Source organism: Haliaeetus albicilla, chromosome Z (genome assembly GCF_947461875.1).
Source record: "Haliaeetus albicilla chromosome Z, bHalAlb1.1, whole genome shotgun sequence".
NCBI classification, from domain to species: domain Eukaryota; kingdom Metazoa; phylum Chordata; class Aves; order Accipitriformes; family Accipitridae; genus Haliaeetus; species Haliaeetus albicilla.
The window spans coordinates 49,326,705-49,347,094 of record NC_091516.1 but is presented as its reverse complement, the minus strand read 5'-3'; the positions used below and the strand labels follow the sequence as shown (position 1 = coordinate 49,347,094).

Sequence of the window (20,390 nt, the reverse complement as noted above, 5' to 3'; positions counted from 1 at the left end):
CAGGATTCATGCCAGACTGAAGGGACTGCGTAACCACTGCTACAGCAGAAGGGCCAAGAATTGAATAAGCCATTAAAACAGAATAAATAGTTTTCTCTAGTCAGGAAGGAATCCAAGTCAGGAGTGAAGCTTACAAACAGGTGAAATATGGAAGTTTGCTTCATCAGTACCTCTACTGGACTTGCTTTAAATCTGAAAATTAATAATTTGGGGGAAGCCTTACCTTTATAAAAAGTCAACACAGCTATTTTAAACTGGATACAAAATAACTTCACAATTATGAGAAACATCCTGAATTAATGTTCTGTTTTTACAATACACACTGCAGTGTGAGTAACAGCTGGAATACCAGGCTTTGCCTTGGCTTCCTGGCATTTTTCTATTTCTGTCACAAATTCTATATAACATAAACAATAGTTCCTATTTAACTGTCTTAAAAGAAAAGCTTACTATAGCATACTCTATTTTCATCACTAAACAAAGCAGCAGGCTCAACCCAGGAACCTAAAATACTGAATTTCAGAATTCAGGATTGATTCTAGCTCAGTTACTATTTTCAAAGCAAGATTGGACCTCAACTTCTGCATATTCCATTGAGAAACTAAAAGGAGCCCTTTTAAAATACTTTGGCAACATTAACTCTCAAGAAGCTGAAAGAACAGGAATCCAACTTAAACTAAACCAAACAAAAATAAACCCAGCACTGTTATTTCCAAGGATATTCCAAATTCAAAATATTTCAGTCTTACCTTGGACACGTTGCTGATATAATCCAATTGACAAGTGCTCTCTTTATCTACTTGATTACAAAGATTCTGTAAAGTAGACGCATACTCCTTATCACTTTTTACTCGCATTACCATAAATTTCTTCACCGTTTCCAGCAGTCGTAGTTCCCAGTCTTGCAGTTTTAATAAAGCATCATGAGAATACTTCAGGTCACCTCCAAACCCCATTTTTTAAGGCACTATATACCACACAGGGGAAAATACAGGCTCTTCACCACATCTGAAAGCAGAACAAGGTTAATGAGACATGTATCAAAAGAAAAACTTCATGTGACAAAGAGCAACTATTAATGTCTAAACCCTGAAATAACTTAACCATGGGATTAACCACTTACATATACCTCCTCAAAATAAACCAAAAGGAGGGTCAGAGCACTCTTTCAAACACCCATCTACGACTGGTAGAGATCTCAGGCCCAGAACTGTCCTCCAGTTTCCACATGCAAAATGGAAAAAAACTCCCTAACTTAAACTGGAGTTACGAGGGAATACATAAAAGCATCTAAGACAGATACTAAGACCAATCCACATATTTAATCAAATAATGATAGCTGACAGTATCTCCAGACAAGAACCATCAACTACACTGTTTTACTCCTGGTGACCCAAAACATTTGTTTCTGGTGTTTACTGTCCTAAGAGCACAGAAAAATCCAAATAAAGCATCAGGTCTCAGGCACAGCATCTGTGGGAAATGGATAACTACTTAGAAGCTTGTTTGCTCCTAAACACTGTCTTAGCAGGCCATTAAACTTGCAGATTCAACATCCCAAAGATCAGAAAATATCCCAAATCAGGTTCCCCATGCAACCGTCCATTGCTCCCCTGGGACACACATTAGGGCAGAGTCCTTCTTCACACAATCTTCCCCTAAGGCAGTCTAGTCTTACTGTACCAAATGGACATCATTTGATAAACAGATAAGAAATGCTGCCTTATGAAATCCTGTAACACAACTCCAGCTCAAAGACACCTGTTTGAGCTAGCTCTAAAATACCAGCATCTGATACTGATAAACACAAGGCCGCATCATGGAAGACCTGAAGCCACACATATGAATAATTTCCACAGATTTGCATAGATTTTGTAATGCAGGCTGAACCCTCTTTTCTGTGTATACACCAAAAATCTATTCCTATACTAATCAGCTTCAAACTAGGTAAGATAAACTTACATAAATGGCAATTATAGTTCCGGACTGCAGTGCAGGCACTGCCTGTGTACTGCTTATTCACCAATTCCTGCACTCCAGCCAAGTCTTAACTCTTTTGAACACAGAAGTACCAATTTGTTCATAGGCTTTAAATTGACACTTAAATTAGCAGAGTGTTTTACAAACATTAACAGATTTATCTTCCTCACAGCCCACGGGGCAAAGCAGGACTAATAATCATATTTTACACTGAGAACTGAGACACATAAACTAATGTCAACATTGTACTAGCTAATACTGGTATGTACAAGTCTTAAAGACAGACTTTTCAGAGTGCCTAGCATTTTTAGCATATTAAGTATCCAAAAAAAAAAAAAAAAAAAAAAAGATAGATGTTATTGGCTTCAGTTACCACACAAAATTTCAAAAGGTTTTGCAAATCAGAACCTAGAGTGATCTCCAGGGTAGCCTGACTCCCAGGTCTCTTCCTGCAGTTCCCTGCCTCCATTAGCTCTTCCAGTAAATTACGGAAATATGCCTCATCCACTATGTGGTTATTCTCAGAACGCAAACCATGCTACGTAATGAAAGAAACAAAGATCCTATAAAGAAAGAATAGTGCTGTGTTACTATGCATCTACACAATAGAGACTAGTCAAGGCTGTATGAGTAACCATAAATATCGCAAGCTTTCATATGCCTTTTAATTTGAAGCTGTATATTTTAGTCAGAATTCTTGCTGATAGCTAGGAGCTCAATCATAAAGAAGAAGAGTAAATAAGTCCATCCTTTATAAATACAGCCAGCATGAATATGTCATTAGTTGTATTACTGATAATATTTTCACAGCTAAGTTTTAAAAAAAGTCTTGCAAAACCACTAGTATTTTAGTAAGATGAGCGAAAGAAAAAATCTTAGAGCACCTACTTATTAACATGACTGGAGCTGTGCTGATGATTATTTTACACCCTTAGACCTGTATTTCTGTCACAAAGCTCCTTTTTGTCCTAGCACATTTTAGTACATTACCTAAATATTCTAGCACATAGCTATGAGAAATGACAGTATGTTTATTTTCCTGCATTCCAGATTCAGAAGACATGGGAACTGAATCTCAGAATTAAGTCTGGTCTTGTGTTATGAGTGAAGTGCTGGATTGCTTGCTTTTTACTGAGAGGCAGGAAGGCAAGGAAGGGAGGAAATATTCTCAGCATATGATATTTCAGTCTGCTTCTACTGACTCACTGCGGAGCCATAAGATTACAAAGATCAACAGAACAGAAGATCCAACAACATCTCACTCCAGCCTGCTAAGCCTGCCTTTGCTAAGTAGTAATCAGATTTTTTTCTGATTACACTATTAGATGCCTGGGTACATAGACAAAAATTGTGCACATACTGGACTCTGGTCTTTGTTTTAATTCATTCCATTCACCATGACAGAAGTAGCACAGCAAAAATTTGGTTTGCAAAAGTGACAAAATTCTGATTCAGTAAGACTTACAAGCTTAAAGTCTCAGAGTTGATGATTCCCAACTGGGTAAGCCATTCTACATACACCTTCCTTGTAGATTAAGAAAATGTTCAATCAAGACATTCAGGAAAACTCAAATGCTCCAATATTGTGGAGGCAAAGAAGTGGTGAACAAGTATCCAAGACTAAGCCACTTAACTGTCAATAAGCTAAAAAATGATACTTTCAACTAAAATCACTTTCAATTTTTTAACACTTTGAACACTTTTTAACACTTTAAACAACTGAAAACAGTACAGATCACACAGTGGCTTACTTGAAGTCAAAACTGTAAGAATTACCAAAGACATGAATAGATGTGTTCTATGCAATCTGTATTTCAAATACTCTTAAAAAGCACACGTGCATTTCAAAAGGACAGCGTTCAAAGAGACAATATCTGGCACCAATACAGACAAGTTTGGTTATCCCTCTGCTTAGCATGCACAGAAGAGTTGACCCTACAGGGTCAGACCAATAGAATAAAATATTTCAGCTGGAAGGGACCTACAATGATCATCTGGGCACAATCATCCATATAGATCAGCACTCTGTCTCCAACCATGGCACCAGGAGATGCTATTTAAGGACAGCAAACAAGTTGGGCTGCTATTCGTGGCGTGATCCTCCTTGTGCTTCCCCATGTTCACAGCTACTGGATTACGGAAAAAATACTAATAGTCCCATTTTTTGGCTTTACCATACAACATTGCAATGCTCACAATGAACACGTAAGACAAAGACAGATTCCCACCCAGATTTTGCAACCACAGACTACTGACAAAATTGAGTAGTGCAACAAAATCTGAACCCAGAAAAGATTCACTGCGGAACCAGTAGGAGACATGGGGAGTTTGAGACAGAAACATGCTTTCTACTCCAATGTTGAAAAGATGAAAATACAGTGTGAGAGATATTCGGGGCGGGGTCTTTCTCAAAAAATTATGGGAGAACATTTTATCTCAAAGGAAAAAAACAGAGATGGCATCCCATTTTAAAGTAGCTAGATGGAGAACTGAAGACAAGAAACACATGATATGCTCAATTCACACAGGAAAAAAAACCTTCAGGAATTGCTTACTCTTACTGTGAAGAGATCTTTCCTACTTCTGGCAGATACCCATGAGGTTTATCTCTTTTTCCACACATGAACAATGCTTGCATAATCTGACATGCCAGTGAAGTCGCAAACTGAATTCTAGCATGTTTTGTAAAAGTAGTAAAATCCTAGTGGCATCAAATAGGACAAATGAGTTTCAGCTAGTTTTTTTTTTATTTGAAATGGGATAAATATATGTTACTATAAAAATTACTGCATATGCAAATTAGCCAAACAATATTTGGTAAGCTTTAACGGTTAAAATACGTCTCAGATCCAATTCCAAGAAAATAAGACTTACTTTCTTTTTACAGTCACTCTCAAAATAACAAACTAATCACTGACTGGAAGTAAACACTCAATGTACATTTAATAATATACTGTGAATGAGCAACCAGGCCTTGAACAGTTCTAAATTTAAGCATAGTTACTGAAGACAGTTTATGAATTGACTCCACCACCACTACCACAGCAGCGCAGATTCCAAATGAATCAATGTTAAATTTTGTCAGCATGACAGTGAGAAACCTCAATGACAGTCACATCATTCCTCAACACTGTAACACTCCTCTCAGCAAATAAAGCCAATATTCCAGCATTAGTAGTCTTCCTGGATTCCAGTAACAACTCTGAAGAAAGTAGTTTTCACAGCCAATCTGCAATTAATTTAAAGACTGCAATCTGTCCCTGACACAAGAGTGGCCATACCATGTCAGATCAAAGGTCCTGTGTGTCTTACACAGGACTGAAATCAAACGAGTGGGGAAGAACAGAGCATGTGTATAGCAGTACTTTCCCAGGATGCTCTCCTACCCTTATAACAACTGGTGTCTTCTGTTATATACTGCCAGAAAATATATCCAAGACTGTGACTGCTGATCTCAAAATAATGATGGATCCACACGCATCAGATGGAACTTGTGGTTTCATAATATCAATGACAAGGCAGGCAACTGATAAATCACAAACCAGAAGCATGCCTGCTCCCAGTTAAATTCAGAACAGGAAAGCACAGCAGACATCTGGCCCCTCCAGAAGGAGGAATATTGAATAGGCAGAGTATGCAGACAGCACCACACTCACTCTTGATCTGCTGTCAATTCCCTTGCTCCTAAATCTGTGTGGGCTGCAAATCACTTAGCATGGCTTATATTTTACAGACCCTTTCTAGAAACATTAAGAATCATGCAAAATCAGAGAAGGAAGAGGACTTGGATTCAGGAGACAAATCCTCAAATTCAAGGCTTCTGTACTGATTTAAAAGAAATTGTATATCAAGTGATGAATTTGTTAGACAGTGCATCTCAATTTCTGAATGTGAAGCTTACAGTAGGTTATATTCCATTAAAACAATGAAATAAATCATTCTCAGCCCTCCATCCACACCTTCAATAAAAAATAGACTGTTAAAACAACTGACATTTCTTTTAGTGTAGGATCCATTCCTGGAATGTGCAAGACCATGAAACACAAAACACATGCTTTATCTACCATTTGTTTACACTAACCACATATTCAGAATATTATCTACATATGCATTTGATGTGAAATGTATGGAACACGAACTAGCTGAATTAATGCTTCCATAGAGCTACTGCATTCAATAAACATCCAAAGTGGTAATCTAAAGCTAGCCTGATTGTTTCAAAACTGGTCTGAAATATTAGTCCACTCAAGGCAAAATGAGCAGCTTTTCTGGAAGACATAACTCACATACCTTAAAAAATTTCCCCTAGGAAATGATCCTTAATACACTTCCCTTTATGTCAGCAGCTACTTCTTCTGATTCTCACTTTCTAAAATATACTTTTATTTTCTGGGCACTCTGTAAAATAAAAACAGATAAAACATTTATTATTATTTCAGCATTTCAAGCTACATTGCAAAACTTAAACTTAGGTAATTTGCTTTGCATTTTCAGATTATTACCAGAAGAGAGATTTTTTTTTAATAAGACACAGAGTTCAAGAAAACAGAAGAGCAGACTTCTCAAATAACTGCAGGTAGTAGCATGCTATCACTTCATACACACAATTTTGAGGGAAGAAATAATTTTGTCTCTACACGTGACCAAAGATTTTTTTTTTTAAGTTCTTGGAACTTCTTATGACGCCAGAAAACTAGATAATTCATTTATTTCTGAACTTTGCCCTTGATAAAATAAAAAGGAAGCCCATTAGTAAGGAAAATGAAAGCATGGAAAACCAAAATTCATTATATGAAAGATAAACTTCATAGCGGTATTTTCACTAGACTGTAAGAAAACAAGTGGCAACATGAGAAAGCAACCAATCAAGACACAGAAATTGCTTATATGGCTCTAATTACTCCAATATCTAGAATAGTAAAAGGTCAGAAAGTTAAGATGACTGCAGCACTAAAATTTCAAATTGTAACTCTGGACTGCAGTCTAGGCTGGATCTTTGAGGTTTTATATTAAGAAAAGAGTACATAAAATCCAAAAAATAAGAAGAAACAGGCTTTGCATATAGCTTACAAGTGTAAGGTATACTGTATAAGCCACATCCAGACCTATGTGAAGTATTCACTCACAATCCCATAGCAGAATGTCTCATCTAAAGTTAAATCTTTAGATGAAACATTCAACATCAGTTTAGCAATGCCCTTGTAAGAAGAGACATATTAAGCAAAACTAAAAGACAGACACAGTGTATAAGGGTAAAAAAATGAGAACTTTTTTCAAGATCTCCATTATTTAAAACAAAGCACTAATCATGGACACATTTATAAAATCTTATGAAGGGATAGTTTTAGTTGATATTCAAGCAGATGTTATTTGGTATTCCCTTCTGGTTATTTAGTGACATTGTAGAAACAAAGTGCTGCCTAATATAAATACAAAACTTCCATTCTCCATGACCAAAAATAGAAAAGACTGCAAATGATGCTTACATTCAGTCACTGCAAAGAAACAGCAGCTTGCAAGCAGATACAAAAGGAGAAAAAAAACGCAGCAGGCTAGAAGCATTACAAAATTCACCACATTTTTAATAACAGATACAAAAAATACTTGTTGCAAAGTTGCAAAGCCCAAGAGAAAGTCTTCAGCAGCAAAAAATTACAAGCAAGAGCAAAACAGTGTAGTAAATTTGGCTCCAGTCCTCCCATCACAAATACAAACCAGTTGGAAACACCAGAATACCACTGGACATAAACACTATTTTTAACCCCTTTCCTGGTTCAAATGGGACTCACGGAAGTAAAACACATGCTACCACCACCACCTGGGCACATTCAGATTTCAAGCAGATGTTAAAGAATTGCATGTGGTAAAACGAACCCGTTCTGAAAATTCCATTTATTAAATAAGGCAACAGATTGGAGCCACTTAAATACAGACAAGCTATGTCTTCTGCTCTCTGCACACAGACAAAAAGCACTCCTTTTTTTTTAAAGAACTACTCTATCACATATGTTAGAATGGAGAATTTTGTTTGTCAATATAAAAATAAAATGCAAACCCAACTTTTCTTCAGAATTCCAATTACTACTGAATTTTTATCTATGTGCATATTTTCATCTGCATACAGGTCATTAGTAGAATTTAAAACTGGTAATACAAATCCAGTACTGGTCTAACTGATAGGCATATACTAGCTAGTACACAGAAGTGTAATAAAAGCTTGCCAGTGAACTACACAACCATCTGTAAGAGAGCAATAAAATGTTACAAAATTCCCATTGCTATTTCTGAGCTCAAATATAGTAGAATCTGATACAGTTTGCTACCTCAATGCAATAAACCACTAGAAAATGAAGATATAAAAGAATTAGAAGAAGATATGGATAGAGCAGAAAACCTAGATGATCTGTTGTTTTCTGAAATCACTTCTGAGACAGTCAAAGCCAGTCCCACACCATATCTTCTTTAGACTGGGGATACCTAAGGCAATCTCTCTAAATGAAGCATCAGAGGAGCATTTAGAAATATCAAATTAATAGTAAGAATTCACCAGAGCCAGATACTATTCAGCTGAAGTGTTAAAGCATCAAATATGAAATTGCCAAACTATTAATTCTGCAAAAACTCAGGCTTAAGGTGACCTAAGTAAAGAGGAATGGGGAGTGGAAAATACATCAAATTTTTTCAGAGCTTGACAAGGCAGTCAGGAGAAGCACAACAAAGGCAGTCTGACTTCCATACCAGGCAAGGTGGTTAAAACCATACTTAAGAATCTGTAGACTGGAATAATAGGAAGAAAAACAACAACACAGCTTTTGTAGAGGAACATGATGCTTCGCAACTTGAAGAGTTCTTTGAAGGAATCAAGGTTCCTGTGGATAAAGGTGCTGGAAGTAGTAGTGAACAGAAGACTTCCAAAAATTTTCTGCTGATGTCTCTCATAGGAAGCTGTTACAGAAATGAAGACCTTCCAGGGTACTACTTAAGAGAGAAAGACTCACAGGGGAGAGACCTCACCAGAATCTGTGCCAGGACTTGGACTGCTGTTCAGAACCTGCTTATCTGTCATTTCACATATTATCTGTGCTAAAGTTTGCAAGTTATACAAAATTATTATGAGCAACCAAAACTAACCCATCATTAAAAAATTTGCAGAACCCCAGAATACTGAGCAAGCATATAAAACAGGAGATGAAGTCACATGTCAGGAAATGCAATGCAACACACTGGGAGAGAGAACTCTAGGTTATTTAATGCCACTACCAGAAAAATGTCTGGTAGCCTCTGAACAAACATCTTCAAAAACATTTGTTCAGTGCTTTGAACTGGGCAGGTTAGGAACCATCCAGAATATCAGACTTTTTTTAAATGAAGAGAAGAGAGAACATAACATATTCTTATGCTGCTGATGCATTTATGGTGTGCCTATACCTTCAAACTATTCTATCTCATGAAGAATGTAAAGCACCAAAAAAGTATAGGTAATATTGATCAGACTATGGAGCAGCTTCTACACAAAGAAAGTAAAGAGAATTTTTTACCTCACAGAACAGGTAAGTATGATGGGGTGTCAGATCAAAGTACAAAAAAAAAAAATCATGATAGCACAAAGAGACATGGTATGTCAGATGCCTGAAATGTTTCCCAGAAGAACATGGGAACATCAAATAAAATTTTAAAAGTTGCTCTTAAGTACTTCTTTGCCTAGTAAATAATTAAATGAGGGAATTCAATGCCTAAAGACACTTTTGACACCAAGAAACAAACAGGTTCAAAAATTAGTATAAAAATTCATTAAAAAAACAGATCTGTTGAACAGCAGAATTTCCATCTCAAGATGTCTCTAAATTGCAAAAGCAGGACAGGAACTATTATTCTACGTTTGTGCCAGCAGCCCCTTCTTATCTGACAGTAGCAAGTACTGAGCTAGAGAAACTTCACTTGATTGCATACAAACATCCTCACACAGTGCACTCTCACTCTCTTAGCGCTGCAGCTGTATGAAGACCACAGTTTTCCCGAGCAGCTCTTGCAGCTGTGACCTTCTTAAAAATACATGCAAACAAGAAGCAGTGATCTCCATCAAAGAATAGAATTTACATTTGTCAGTAGTAAAAAAAAACCAAAACAAACAAAAAAAAAAAAAGAGAAAACCCCAAAAAACAACTCTAAGACCCTCTGCCTAGAATTAACAAGACACACTTCCTTTTTTGGATAAACAAAGTTTTCATTTAGTTGTTGGAATTCTTTTCACACGTGCAAATGGTAGTAACAGATATGATGGGAGTAAAGTCACTGACATGTAGGTGTAAGGCTTATAATCTAAAGACACCATCTAATGATTTCCCCTTCCACCAAAGAACCACATATACTTACCTATGGCAGAAAGATTTTTGTCAAGTCTCCGTCTTCTCAGGCTATCTGATTCAGTTTTCCCCTGCCCTTAGCCTGAGGACAAAGTTTCTCAATGACCAAATACCACCTTCCCCACCCCATGACTGAGGAATAAAGAGAAGACACTAGCCACTTCTTTGCAACCTGAATATCCTATTTTTTGACTAAGCAACTCTAATCCTTTCAATCTTTTATTTTAAATCATTTTCTAGACCACTGCTGTCCTCTGAACACCCTCCAGTCAGTCCCCATCTCACTTAGATTTCAGAATCTAAAACAGTGGGGTACTGTTGGACCCACCAACTCTGAGAAGAGCAGAAAGATTACTTCAAATTACTTTTGAGCTCCTGCCCGACTGCTTTAACCTCTTCCCAACAGCATGATACTGTGTCCTTCTTTGCTTGTGATCCAAAAACTCCAGATCCTCTTCCACAGAACTGCACTGTACCCTTTGTCTTTCCCCATCATGTACCCATGCAGCCCAGCCTATAGACAGCATGTTGCTTTTGTGCTCGCTGACACCCTGCTTTGTTCTAGATGATGTCTCCCATTTCCCAAGATTACTCTAAATAGTAGTCTCATTCTCCACCACACCTGCAGTTGTTCCCAGCTCCCCATGACCTGAAAACTTCCTCAGCATGCCATTTATCATCTCAGGCCTCCGGTGAAAAATGTGCCACAGGAAGAGCTGCCATTTGTTAGTGAACCATGTGTCAAGTGCTCTTTAGGTGCTGTTACTCAACCAGTTTTGCTTCAATCCTGTAGAAGTTTCTACCTCGCAGTCACAGATAAATAGCAAGGCAGATGCTGCAGACCAGGCAGAAAAGTACAAAAAGGTGAAGGCAGCTACCGGTTAGGAAGAGCGGAGCTAGGCTGGCTGCCACAAGTCACACTCTGGCACTGTGTCTCAGGACTCAGTGCTGTGCTCTTCTTAACTCTGAAAGAGGCAGTGCCACTTACAAAATAACAGACACACATCACCCTTGCTTTCAAAGGGTAAATGCACCTAGTTTCCCATTACCCTCCACGAGCTTACAAGTGAAGAAAGCCTTCCTTTCTGTACTTTTCCAGAGATTAAACTTTCCTCATATTAAGTTCCAGGCTGCAAGGAAAGCCAAAGAAAAGCACAGCCTTTATAGAGAGTATCTGACCAACAAATTTTCACCAAACTCTCAATTCTGCAGTGTTGCGACATTTATCTCCACACTAAATCTTAACAGAAAAACAGATTGTGAAGGATGAGGCTGGTAAAAATGACTCTCATGTGGCAGGCACTGTGCTCCAGCATCTCAACCCTGTTACAAGTTCTACGGGCTAAAGGACAGGACCGTTACAGAATTACAAAGAAACATATAATGCTAAAGAGACCAAAAGTTGACCACAAATTGAAAAAAAATAAAAATACACACTTCAGTGACTCAGGCTCATTTAAAGTGTATATTATATAGTGTATTAAAGAAACTTGTGAACAAACAAGAGCAACGAAAGACAACAAAAGTACTGCATCTTCAGGAGATTTGCCTTAGATGAATAGGGAAGATGAAAACAACTGCTAGGAAAAGTCGCAGCAAGAGTCAACACTGAAATAAAAAAGTAGCTGTAGTAACCTTGTTGACTAATGAGTTAGTCTAAGCACTATTAACTTATTTCTTTGTTCATTTCTCTCATTCAACTAGATGCTGACTTCTCCAGTTCAAAGGTAGGAAGCAGTCATCCTTATTTGCAAAAAAACTCCAAATATCTGAAGGTAACATTTCATATCTTGCTCTCCATCTGCCTTGAGATAAATACACAGCAAGTCAGAATGAACACACACACACACAAAAACCCCAAACATCCAAGCGCAAACCCTCAATCCCAAGGCCACCTACTGAAATACCTCTCTGGGGAAGACAGAGCAGGGAAGAATACTGACACAGTACTGACGGTCTCTCATCACCACAATACACCACTTAAGATTCCTCCTTGGAAAGGTTTCAGGTCCCAAAACTCTTCTAGCTGCTGCCATTGCACGTTTCAACTTAGAAATCCAGAACACTGCTAGGAGCTTCTTCCAGAAGCATTGTATTACCTCTTGAGATTTGTGGACTGCCACAGAAAAACAGAAATCCACAGGATATGAAATACTTTTAGAAGTGTAAAGGCAGTTTAATTTCTTCCTATGGCCCAACATCAGCCAGAACTTCTTGCTGCAGCCAAAACCAATTAGATTAAAAATCTGCCCTTAGTCTGTAATATAGGACAATACTGGTCTCCTCAGGAGAAACATTATCTAGTTCCAAGTATTTATCGCTCTTTGAAAAGAAATTCAAAGAGCAATCAGGGTGTTGCTTCTTCTCTCCTTCATTAAACTAACTACAGCCTTCTGCTTCATTAAACCTTCTACTTAGCTCACTGTTCATTCTGTCTTCTTGAGGTCACTTGTTTCCTTGGCACCACTGTATCACATTTAATGTAGTATGAGAACACAGTACTCTGTACAGAAAACCAGCCCATGAGGAACACAGGTCCATGAGGAAGAGAGTCCTGTCTCTTCCCAACAGTTGATAATCCAGACTGCTACACTGCAGGAAATACAACATATCTTGTGGCTCACAGAAACGTGTTGCCTCAAGTCTTTGTTTGCTGTTCCTGAGCTCAGCGACTTTCTTTGTATGCTCCACATCCTAAAAGATACTCACTGTGGTAACTCTCTCTGTTAAATGTGATACAGTAACTCTCACTATAAAGGTAGAGTCAGAAGACGAACTATGCATTTGCACTTTCTTAAACACTTGAAGCATGTAACAAATTTTAATACATACATTTTACAAATACACACCAGGACTAACTTTTCAAGATACATGAAGAAACCTACCCCATCTTTTTAGATCCAGTCAGTTTTGCTTGGGTATCATCAGCCTTCCCAGTTATAAAGAACACTCCCTCTGAAGGGTAATATTCTCATTTGAAAATGTAGAAATGGATCAAGCTTTAATTAATGGATGTTGTAACAAACAGTTAAAAGTTGTGGATGCTTAACGTCCCGGGCCTCTGGAAAAATGGTACTGAAGTGCACATGAGCCAAAAAAACATATGCTTGGACTCTTCACATGGAAATTTATTTGTATATATAAAATTCAGTCTAACTTATCTTTATTGCAACAGATTTTTTTTTTATCCCAAGTTTTTCATTCTGCATATCAACAGTATTCTTTCCAGAAATCATACCAAGCAGCTAACTTCTCATTTATGAGGCCAATATTCTTCAGGATGTAGCACAACTCATGGATATTCTTTAGGGGAAAAAAAAAATAGACATGGTATTAATGTTTGTATTGTAGGCAAGGGTTATTTAGGTCCCTGAGAATTCTTGCCATACTGTACTCTGAGACAGTTGAAGGGAATTTGACTGACTGCATCTTTATACCTGAAGTCCCAACCTAATCTGAGAAAAATTCTGTAGAAAGACACAAGCCATCCTATTGTAATAGTCAAATGTTAACAACCACCTGCTTAATCACTGCTTTGGAAATGGCAGCTCCCACCTGCTGAAAGCAGACTAGCCACATCCACACTGGAAATCCCTACATCTCCACTAGGCTTCCCAGGTCTGCCTCCGGGGACTCCAGTGGTGAAATACCAGAGCACAAGAGATCACCTGATCGTAGCCCATCAGCATCATATTTCAGCAGCACAATATGCAGGGTATGCACTGCATGCTTAGTGGAAACATGAAGCCTTAGGTCTGAGGACACAAGGCATACAGGGATAGGATACCTCCACGAGACTGTTCTGCATAGGACACAAATCTGCTGCAGTGCGCATCCATATTGTGGCGGGAGCAGAGCCTGGAGAAAACAATCCTGTCAGCTGTGGACAGGTTTTCATTCAGAGGATACCAGCTGGCCCCAGAAAAGCAGAGCTAGAAAGCATGCAGCATGGAAAACTAAGAGGCTGTGGAGGAAGACAAGGACTGAGTCAAACTGAGATTTTTACCTCACTAAGGATGTGTGTAATTACCTCCTCACATAAAAAAGAATCATTTAGGTAAGTTACATGATCTAGATGCCAATTAAATTTGTTAAAATAGGAGCTTCTGATTTACTTAACACATTCACTGATGACAGACTTCCCACTCCAATTTCAACATCCACCTAATCCAAAAGGCAGAACTGGGTATTAAAAGGCCTTCCTGTACCTTTGTTACAGACCTTTTAACTCTTTACAATTCTTTGCTTTTTTGGCTACGCACTTCAACATTTTTCTGTATTTGGCGAATCGGGCACTTCCTTTTATCTGCTGAACTGGTAAACAACCGTATTACAAAAATTATGGAAAAGATATTCTCCTTGGGAGAAAACACACAATTCATAGCATCAATATACAAGAAATATACTCACATCAACAATAAACAAGTGTGTGTTTTTCTGACTCGATGCTTTGTATCTGTTAATTAGTAAAAAGATCCTGCAAAGTCATATGATTTTCATTAAAATTGGCTACAAAAGCAATTCTCACAACATTTTGCTGAAGGGATAGCACAATTGTTTTAATATACCACTATTTACAGTGTTTAAGCTGTCACATTTTTAAAACTTAGCCACTTTACTTGACTGCACCCTTATCTGGAATTCCTGAAACTTACTTGGGATACAAATACTGTGGGGTACTATTTTACATTCATGAACATTTCAAAGCAGAAGCCACAACTAGGAAGTCAGATGCTATCTGAAAGAAACCCAAAACATTAAAGAAAGCTTTAGCATAATTCACAAAAGCTGTATTTTAACAGACACAGTGGCAGTACACTACAGTAAACAGATTTTGAACAAACTTATACAATTTAATAGCAGATAGGACAAGCTTTAGGTATTCAAAGATTAAAGTTTATCCTAAGACCTTACTCTGACTTGTTTATAGGTTCACCAAGGGTGAATTTTGTGATTTTTCTAGCCCAGAGGCTAACAACCTCCACCAGCTGAGCCATTATTAATACATTATTTGTCTGAGTATTACAGCACCAAATATTCAATAAAGTTATTCCTGCCTTTGTTAAATAACCATTAAATCTATGCCCTTTCCCACTCCAGTCTGTTTTGTACTGAGAAAAACAATTACTGCCATTCTCAGTTCAAACAGCAAACATTATAAATGTGATGATGAACCATGTAAGTTACAACATGCTGTCAATGTATGGAATAAGACTTCCCAATTTTCCTAAAGCAAAAAGTTAAGCATAAACAGAGCTGGAGAAAAGCAGCAAAGCTGACAAATCAAGTACTGAAATTAAGAGATTCACAAATTTAGGATGAAAACCTAAATGCCACCCTCTTTGGAATATGCATTATGTGATTATGTAATTACTTCCACAGTGCTTTTCTCCATAAATGCCTGACTCAGTTATTACAGAGGATGGAGTGCTCTGGGGATGAGTCAGCATTCTGTCAGAGTCATGAAGACAAGCCCCTCTATCATGCTCATGGCTGTAACTGTATGCTTCCCAGTTTCTAAACAGGCAATTTCAGGGAACAAAGGGCTCATGCTTAATACACTTTAATATTATTTTGGATTCTATTCATGCTTCTGGCAAAGAGTGCTTACATAATATGCAACAATTCACAAATTTTTCACAGGTTGCCCCTACTTAAAAGGTAATTGATTTTTCACTAGGTCTTAATTATGGTCATTTATTTTGATGCTTAAGCTTAATTTCTTAATGTCTCAGCTCCTCATGTTAAAATAAATCACTTCCAAAACCATAGTATGAAAAAAAGGTTGTGAGACTCTAAGATCAATTACAAGGGAGCTTGCAAAAGGACTGTCCTGAGACCAAGATTTGAATACCGTGTAGAAAAATGCTTAATACATGATAAACTATTAAGTAGTTATTCATTAAGTATTTTCATTACTAGCACTTAAGAAAACAGCATTCCAAATGGACTACAGTATTGTGCATGCAATACTGTAAAGCATACCTAAAGGACAGATTAAGGGTACAAATGCAGTGTTTTTATTTCTCCCTTAACAGTCAAAAGTTTCATGTGATTCTCTTAATAGAGAGCTACAGAAATGTCTGACAGAACGCAACTACTGCTGCTACTCCACATTCACCCTATCAACAACCTAAGGACAAGATTTGGCCTGAGTAGTAAACCTACCCTGAGCAGAAAATAAGAGCAACCATACCAGAAAGCCTCACTGCTCAAGGTGCAAGTTCACAACACAGGCAAGATTAAGCAGCCAGAGCTGTGTTCTGACAAGCCAGTTAATACATTTCAAAGACTGGGAACTGTGACAAACCTGTACAACTGGCCAGAAAACAGTCACTGAACCACAGTACAGCTCTGAGTATGGAGAGCTGTCTCTACACACTGCTATGACACGCATCATCTGTGGATCATGAGCAGGTTAGTAACAAGCTCAGATGTGGGAAAGAAAGTTTGAAATTATATGTGGTTAAACCATTTGGCTTTTTCCCTCTAGTGTAGAAAGGCAGCAATGCAAAGGAAGCTGGTGACTATAGAGCAAACGGTAATCTGAGTTCCAAAGTAGGATGATGTTATGAAGTACAATTCACTCACTTAGATTAATATCAGCATTAAGTCTTAATTTATTGGGAATTTATTTTTATCATCATCAGGGAAACACATAGGACTGAAAAAATCCCTATTCCTTCAGACTCATAACACTCAAAACCAACCTGAACTCTGCATTTAAACTTGCAAGAGGAACTAGAAAAGATTACAGTCATGCTTTCAAATACAATTTCATGCTACGAGATGACAGGTATCAAAATCCTCCATGCCATGAAGTTGTCCTAAAAGAAACCCCCACACACACACAAAAATTCTAGAAGCATCCTTGATGCTTTTCAAGAACTGTTTCCAAAACTTCCTATGCACTGTACGCGACCACATACGTAGCTCTTAGAAAGAGGGGTAACTACCTTCTCTCAAACTTCGGAAACAAAGCTACGAATTCCACTGATTTCACTACTTTAAAAAGTTTCCAAAATAAATCTGTCCAAAGAAATGCTAGTTACATAACACAAATGTTATACAGCAGAATCCTGCTGCATATTTACATGCACAGTATTTTAAACCCTTTAAATCCCTAATAAAATGGTGAATACTCAACAATTCCAAGACTCTCTCTACTGTATAAAAAACCCCTCCTCTAAGTTTTCAAAATCCATTTTTATAAGGCAAATACATCAACACTATAATTAAGACAGTGCTATGTGGAGAGTTTTATCTTATGATAGGAGCATATACGCAGTTTATTTCCTGCTGGAATGAACTTAGGCTTTCCTCTCTTCTCTTTGCTGCTTCTCCTCCCCCCCCCCCCCCAAGCAAAAGAATCCCCTCTCCTTTTCCTAGACCCACTTCCCACACACTGCAAAAAAACCCCTCCCTGTGAAGTTATGACCTCATGCTGCTAGCCCATCTCCTTGTATGGAGCAACTCCGGGCTTACTGCCAGCTTTCTCCGCCTTCAGGCTGACACGGCAACATACCTTCCTTCATCCCTCTGCTTCCCAGCTGAAAGGACACCGAGCAGCGGCAGCGAGCAGAGGGTGCAAGCCGGGCAGGAAGAGGGGGTCTCCGCGTGGAGAAAGAACACACCGGCCGACTCGCATCTAGCATAAACCTACTTCGGATCTGCAAAGCACCTCTCCTCTCCATTGCACGAAGAGCTAAACTGAACTCTGAACATTTTAAAGTATGTAAATACATCCTACGTGACCTAACCGCGGTACAACCCCATGTAGCTGAATCTTGCTTCCCCACGTTAAATCTCTTTATTCCAGTGAAGCAAATGTTACCTCTCCCCCTCTCTTAACGAAGGCCTGTCTCATCTTCCTTTATATCACTCTACTTTAAAATACTCCCGCCCCTTCCTCGGCCTGTCTTTATTTTCAAGTGTCTCCTCAGAATGATTTCTACATGATCACATTAGGCACTGGCAATCCAAATACCAACTGAAGAAGAATGTTCCTTTGAAAGATTCAGTTGTGACATGAAGTTAATAGTTGTAGGAAAGCAGGAAAGGATCTTGATGATGGTTAACAGAGCTTTTGCTCAGTTAAAAAGTAACCTTGTACACAGGAGACTTGATCTTCTGCTCCAAAGCAATTCCCCAAAGCTCAACTCTGCCGGGGTTAACGTTCCATGCGTGTATGTTTTAAAGTTGCAACAGCACTGACAAGTTGCTTCAATGCAGTAAAAAGGAATTTATAAAAGCAGAGAACACACCTTTGTCTCATCAATAATCCCTACAGTAAATCAAACTACAACAATGTCCATCATTTGCAACCGATTGTGAGCAGATTTAAAGTATGAACGTCCCACCTCCTTGAGTCTTCAGAAGACTAGCACATACATGTAGTAAACTGTATCAGTCATCTCTTTATTACACATTATTTAGTAGGTACAATTAACTGAAAATAATACCCAGTAAGTTATTTTGGTCAAAAAGTTTCAGATGTCACCCAGTTTTTTCTTACACTGCAACTCGTTAGAAGAAGCTGCATTAAAATACAGCAGAGCATCAAAGTCACTTTGTGCAGGTTTGTTACGAAGTGGGGAGAAGTTATGTCAACTACCTGGAAAGCACTGCTGCTTTCTCGCAAAAAGCCAACGAGTTGGCTTTTTTAAAAGCGTAACAAAACCCTAGCCGTTCACATAGGATGTGTCACTTCCAAGGCTGTACACTCATGTAAATTCAAACAAAACAGAAACATACGCCAACATGAAAAGGGATGTTTAATGCCCTTCCATACATTTCATTCTCCAATACCAAATATGCGAGCATTCGGGACCCCCGCAGACATGAAACGCACGAACACACAAGCCGTAAAAACTCACAAGAAAAAAGCCAGGGCAGAAGCATCAAGGCCCGACCAACGCAGGCTCTAAATCTAATGCTTAAGTGAAGGCAGCCGCTCAGTTGTACAGCATTCTTACAGGAGGGGGGCAGGAGGAAAAAAAAAAACAAACAAAAACAGGGGCGCTGCACTTCTTTGGGGGGGGGGGGGGCACACACCGCATCGTTTCAAGCGGCGGCTGGCGCGTCCTCCCGTTATTCGCAGCAGTTACAGCCCGGCCAGCGTGCCGTGGCGCAGCCGGAGCACAGGAGGGGATCAGACATGCCGGGCACCGGCGGCGAGAGGCGCCGCAGGAACGGGACCCGGTCAGCCCTTTCCCTCCCTTCGTCCCCTAGCCCGGACGCCGCCGGCCCGGGGGCCCGCCCCGACCCCGCGCAGGGCCCCGCGCCCCCGGCCCGACGGCGGCTCCGGGGGCGGGGATCGGCACCCGCCGCGCTGCCTGCCCCGCCGGGGCGGAGCCGCCGCCGGGCGAGAGGCGCCCCTGACGCCTCCCCGCGCCGCCGCCGGCGACCGGATGCCGCCGCCGCCGCCGCCGCCCCCTCAAAGGAGAGCGCGAGCGGCGCCGGTGCTGCCGGCCCGGCCCCGCCCCACCCGCCCGCCCGCAGGTAAACGCCCGCGCGGGGCCTACCCGCTCCCCTGCACCGGCTGCCCGCTGGGCGGGCGGGCAGGGCACGGCAGGGGGTGGGGGCGGCCGCCCTCCGGCCCGGGCGCCGCTGCCGGGGCGCGGGCACCAGGGGCGACGCCGCCGCGCCGCGCACGGCACCTACCTACCTGACAAGCCGAGCCCCTCCGCCACCGCGGGCGTCACGGCCCCACCAGCGCCACGTGACCGGCGCGGGCCAATCGCCGCCAGGCTCCCTGCTCCCTCCCAGCCAGTCCGAGCGCTCCCCGCCTCCTGGTGACGCGCTGCAGTTGGAGGCCAGTCAGCGAAGGAAGGTGCGCCTCCGCTGCCGCCTCCCGGCTCGGCGAGGCGGCGCGATTGGAAGGGAGCCGTGGCTCTCCGCGGCAGGGTGGGGCTGCCCCTCCCCGCTCCGCCTCCGGCGCGCGGTGAGTCCGTTTCCCAGCAACGATTTTCCTCACAACTTCTTGTTTGAAAAGGCACGCCTCGAAATACCTTAGAGTTAGTGGAGAGTGGGCACAGAGCATTAGAT

General features: G+C 40.2%; 1 protein-coding gene across 9 annotated transcripts in view; it reads right to left on the bottom strand.

The window, feature by feature from the left end:
* Nucleotides 1–20,084, bottom strand: part of FER (FER tyrosine kinase) — a 196,135-nt gene extending 176,051 nt beyond the window's left edge. For 5 of the 9 annotated variants that reach the window (XR_011323162.1, XR_011323163.1, XM_069775943.1 and 2 more), the window contains exons 1-3: nucleotides 20,011–20,084; nucleotides 6,271–6,378; nucleotides 750–1,008 (exon numbers count right to left, since the gene is read on the bottom strand). Coding sequence is in view for 7 of the 9 variants with exons in the window: in XM_069775943.1 (XP_069632044.1) it covers nucleotides 750–956 (207 nt within the window). In the remaining 2 variants the exon portion in view is untranslated. Of the gene's footprint in view, nucleotides 1–749; nucleotides 1,009–6,270; nucleotides 6,379–8,718; nucleotides 11,753–19,219; nucleotides 19,332–19,397; nucleotides 19,601–20,010 lie in introns of those variants that run through there. The other 4 variants (XM_069775944.1, XM_069775946.1, XM_069775945.1 and 1 more) reach the window with 4 other exon arrangements.
* Between the last annotated feature and the right edge of the window lie 306 nt (nucleotides 20,085–20,390).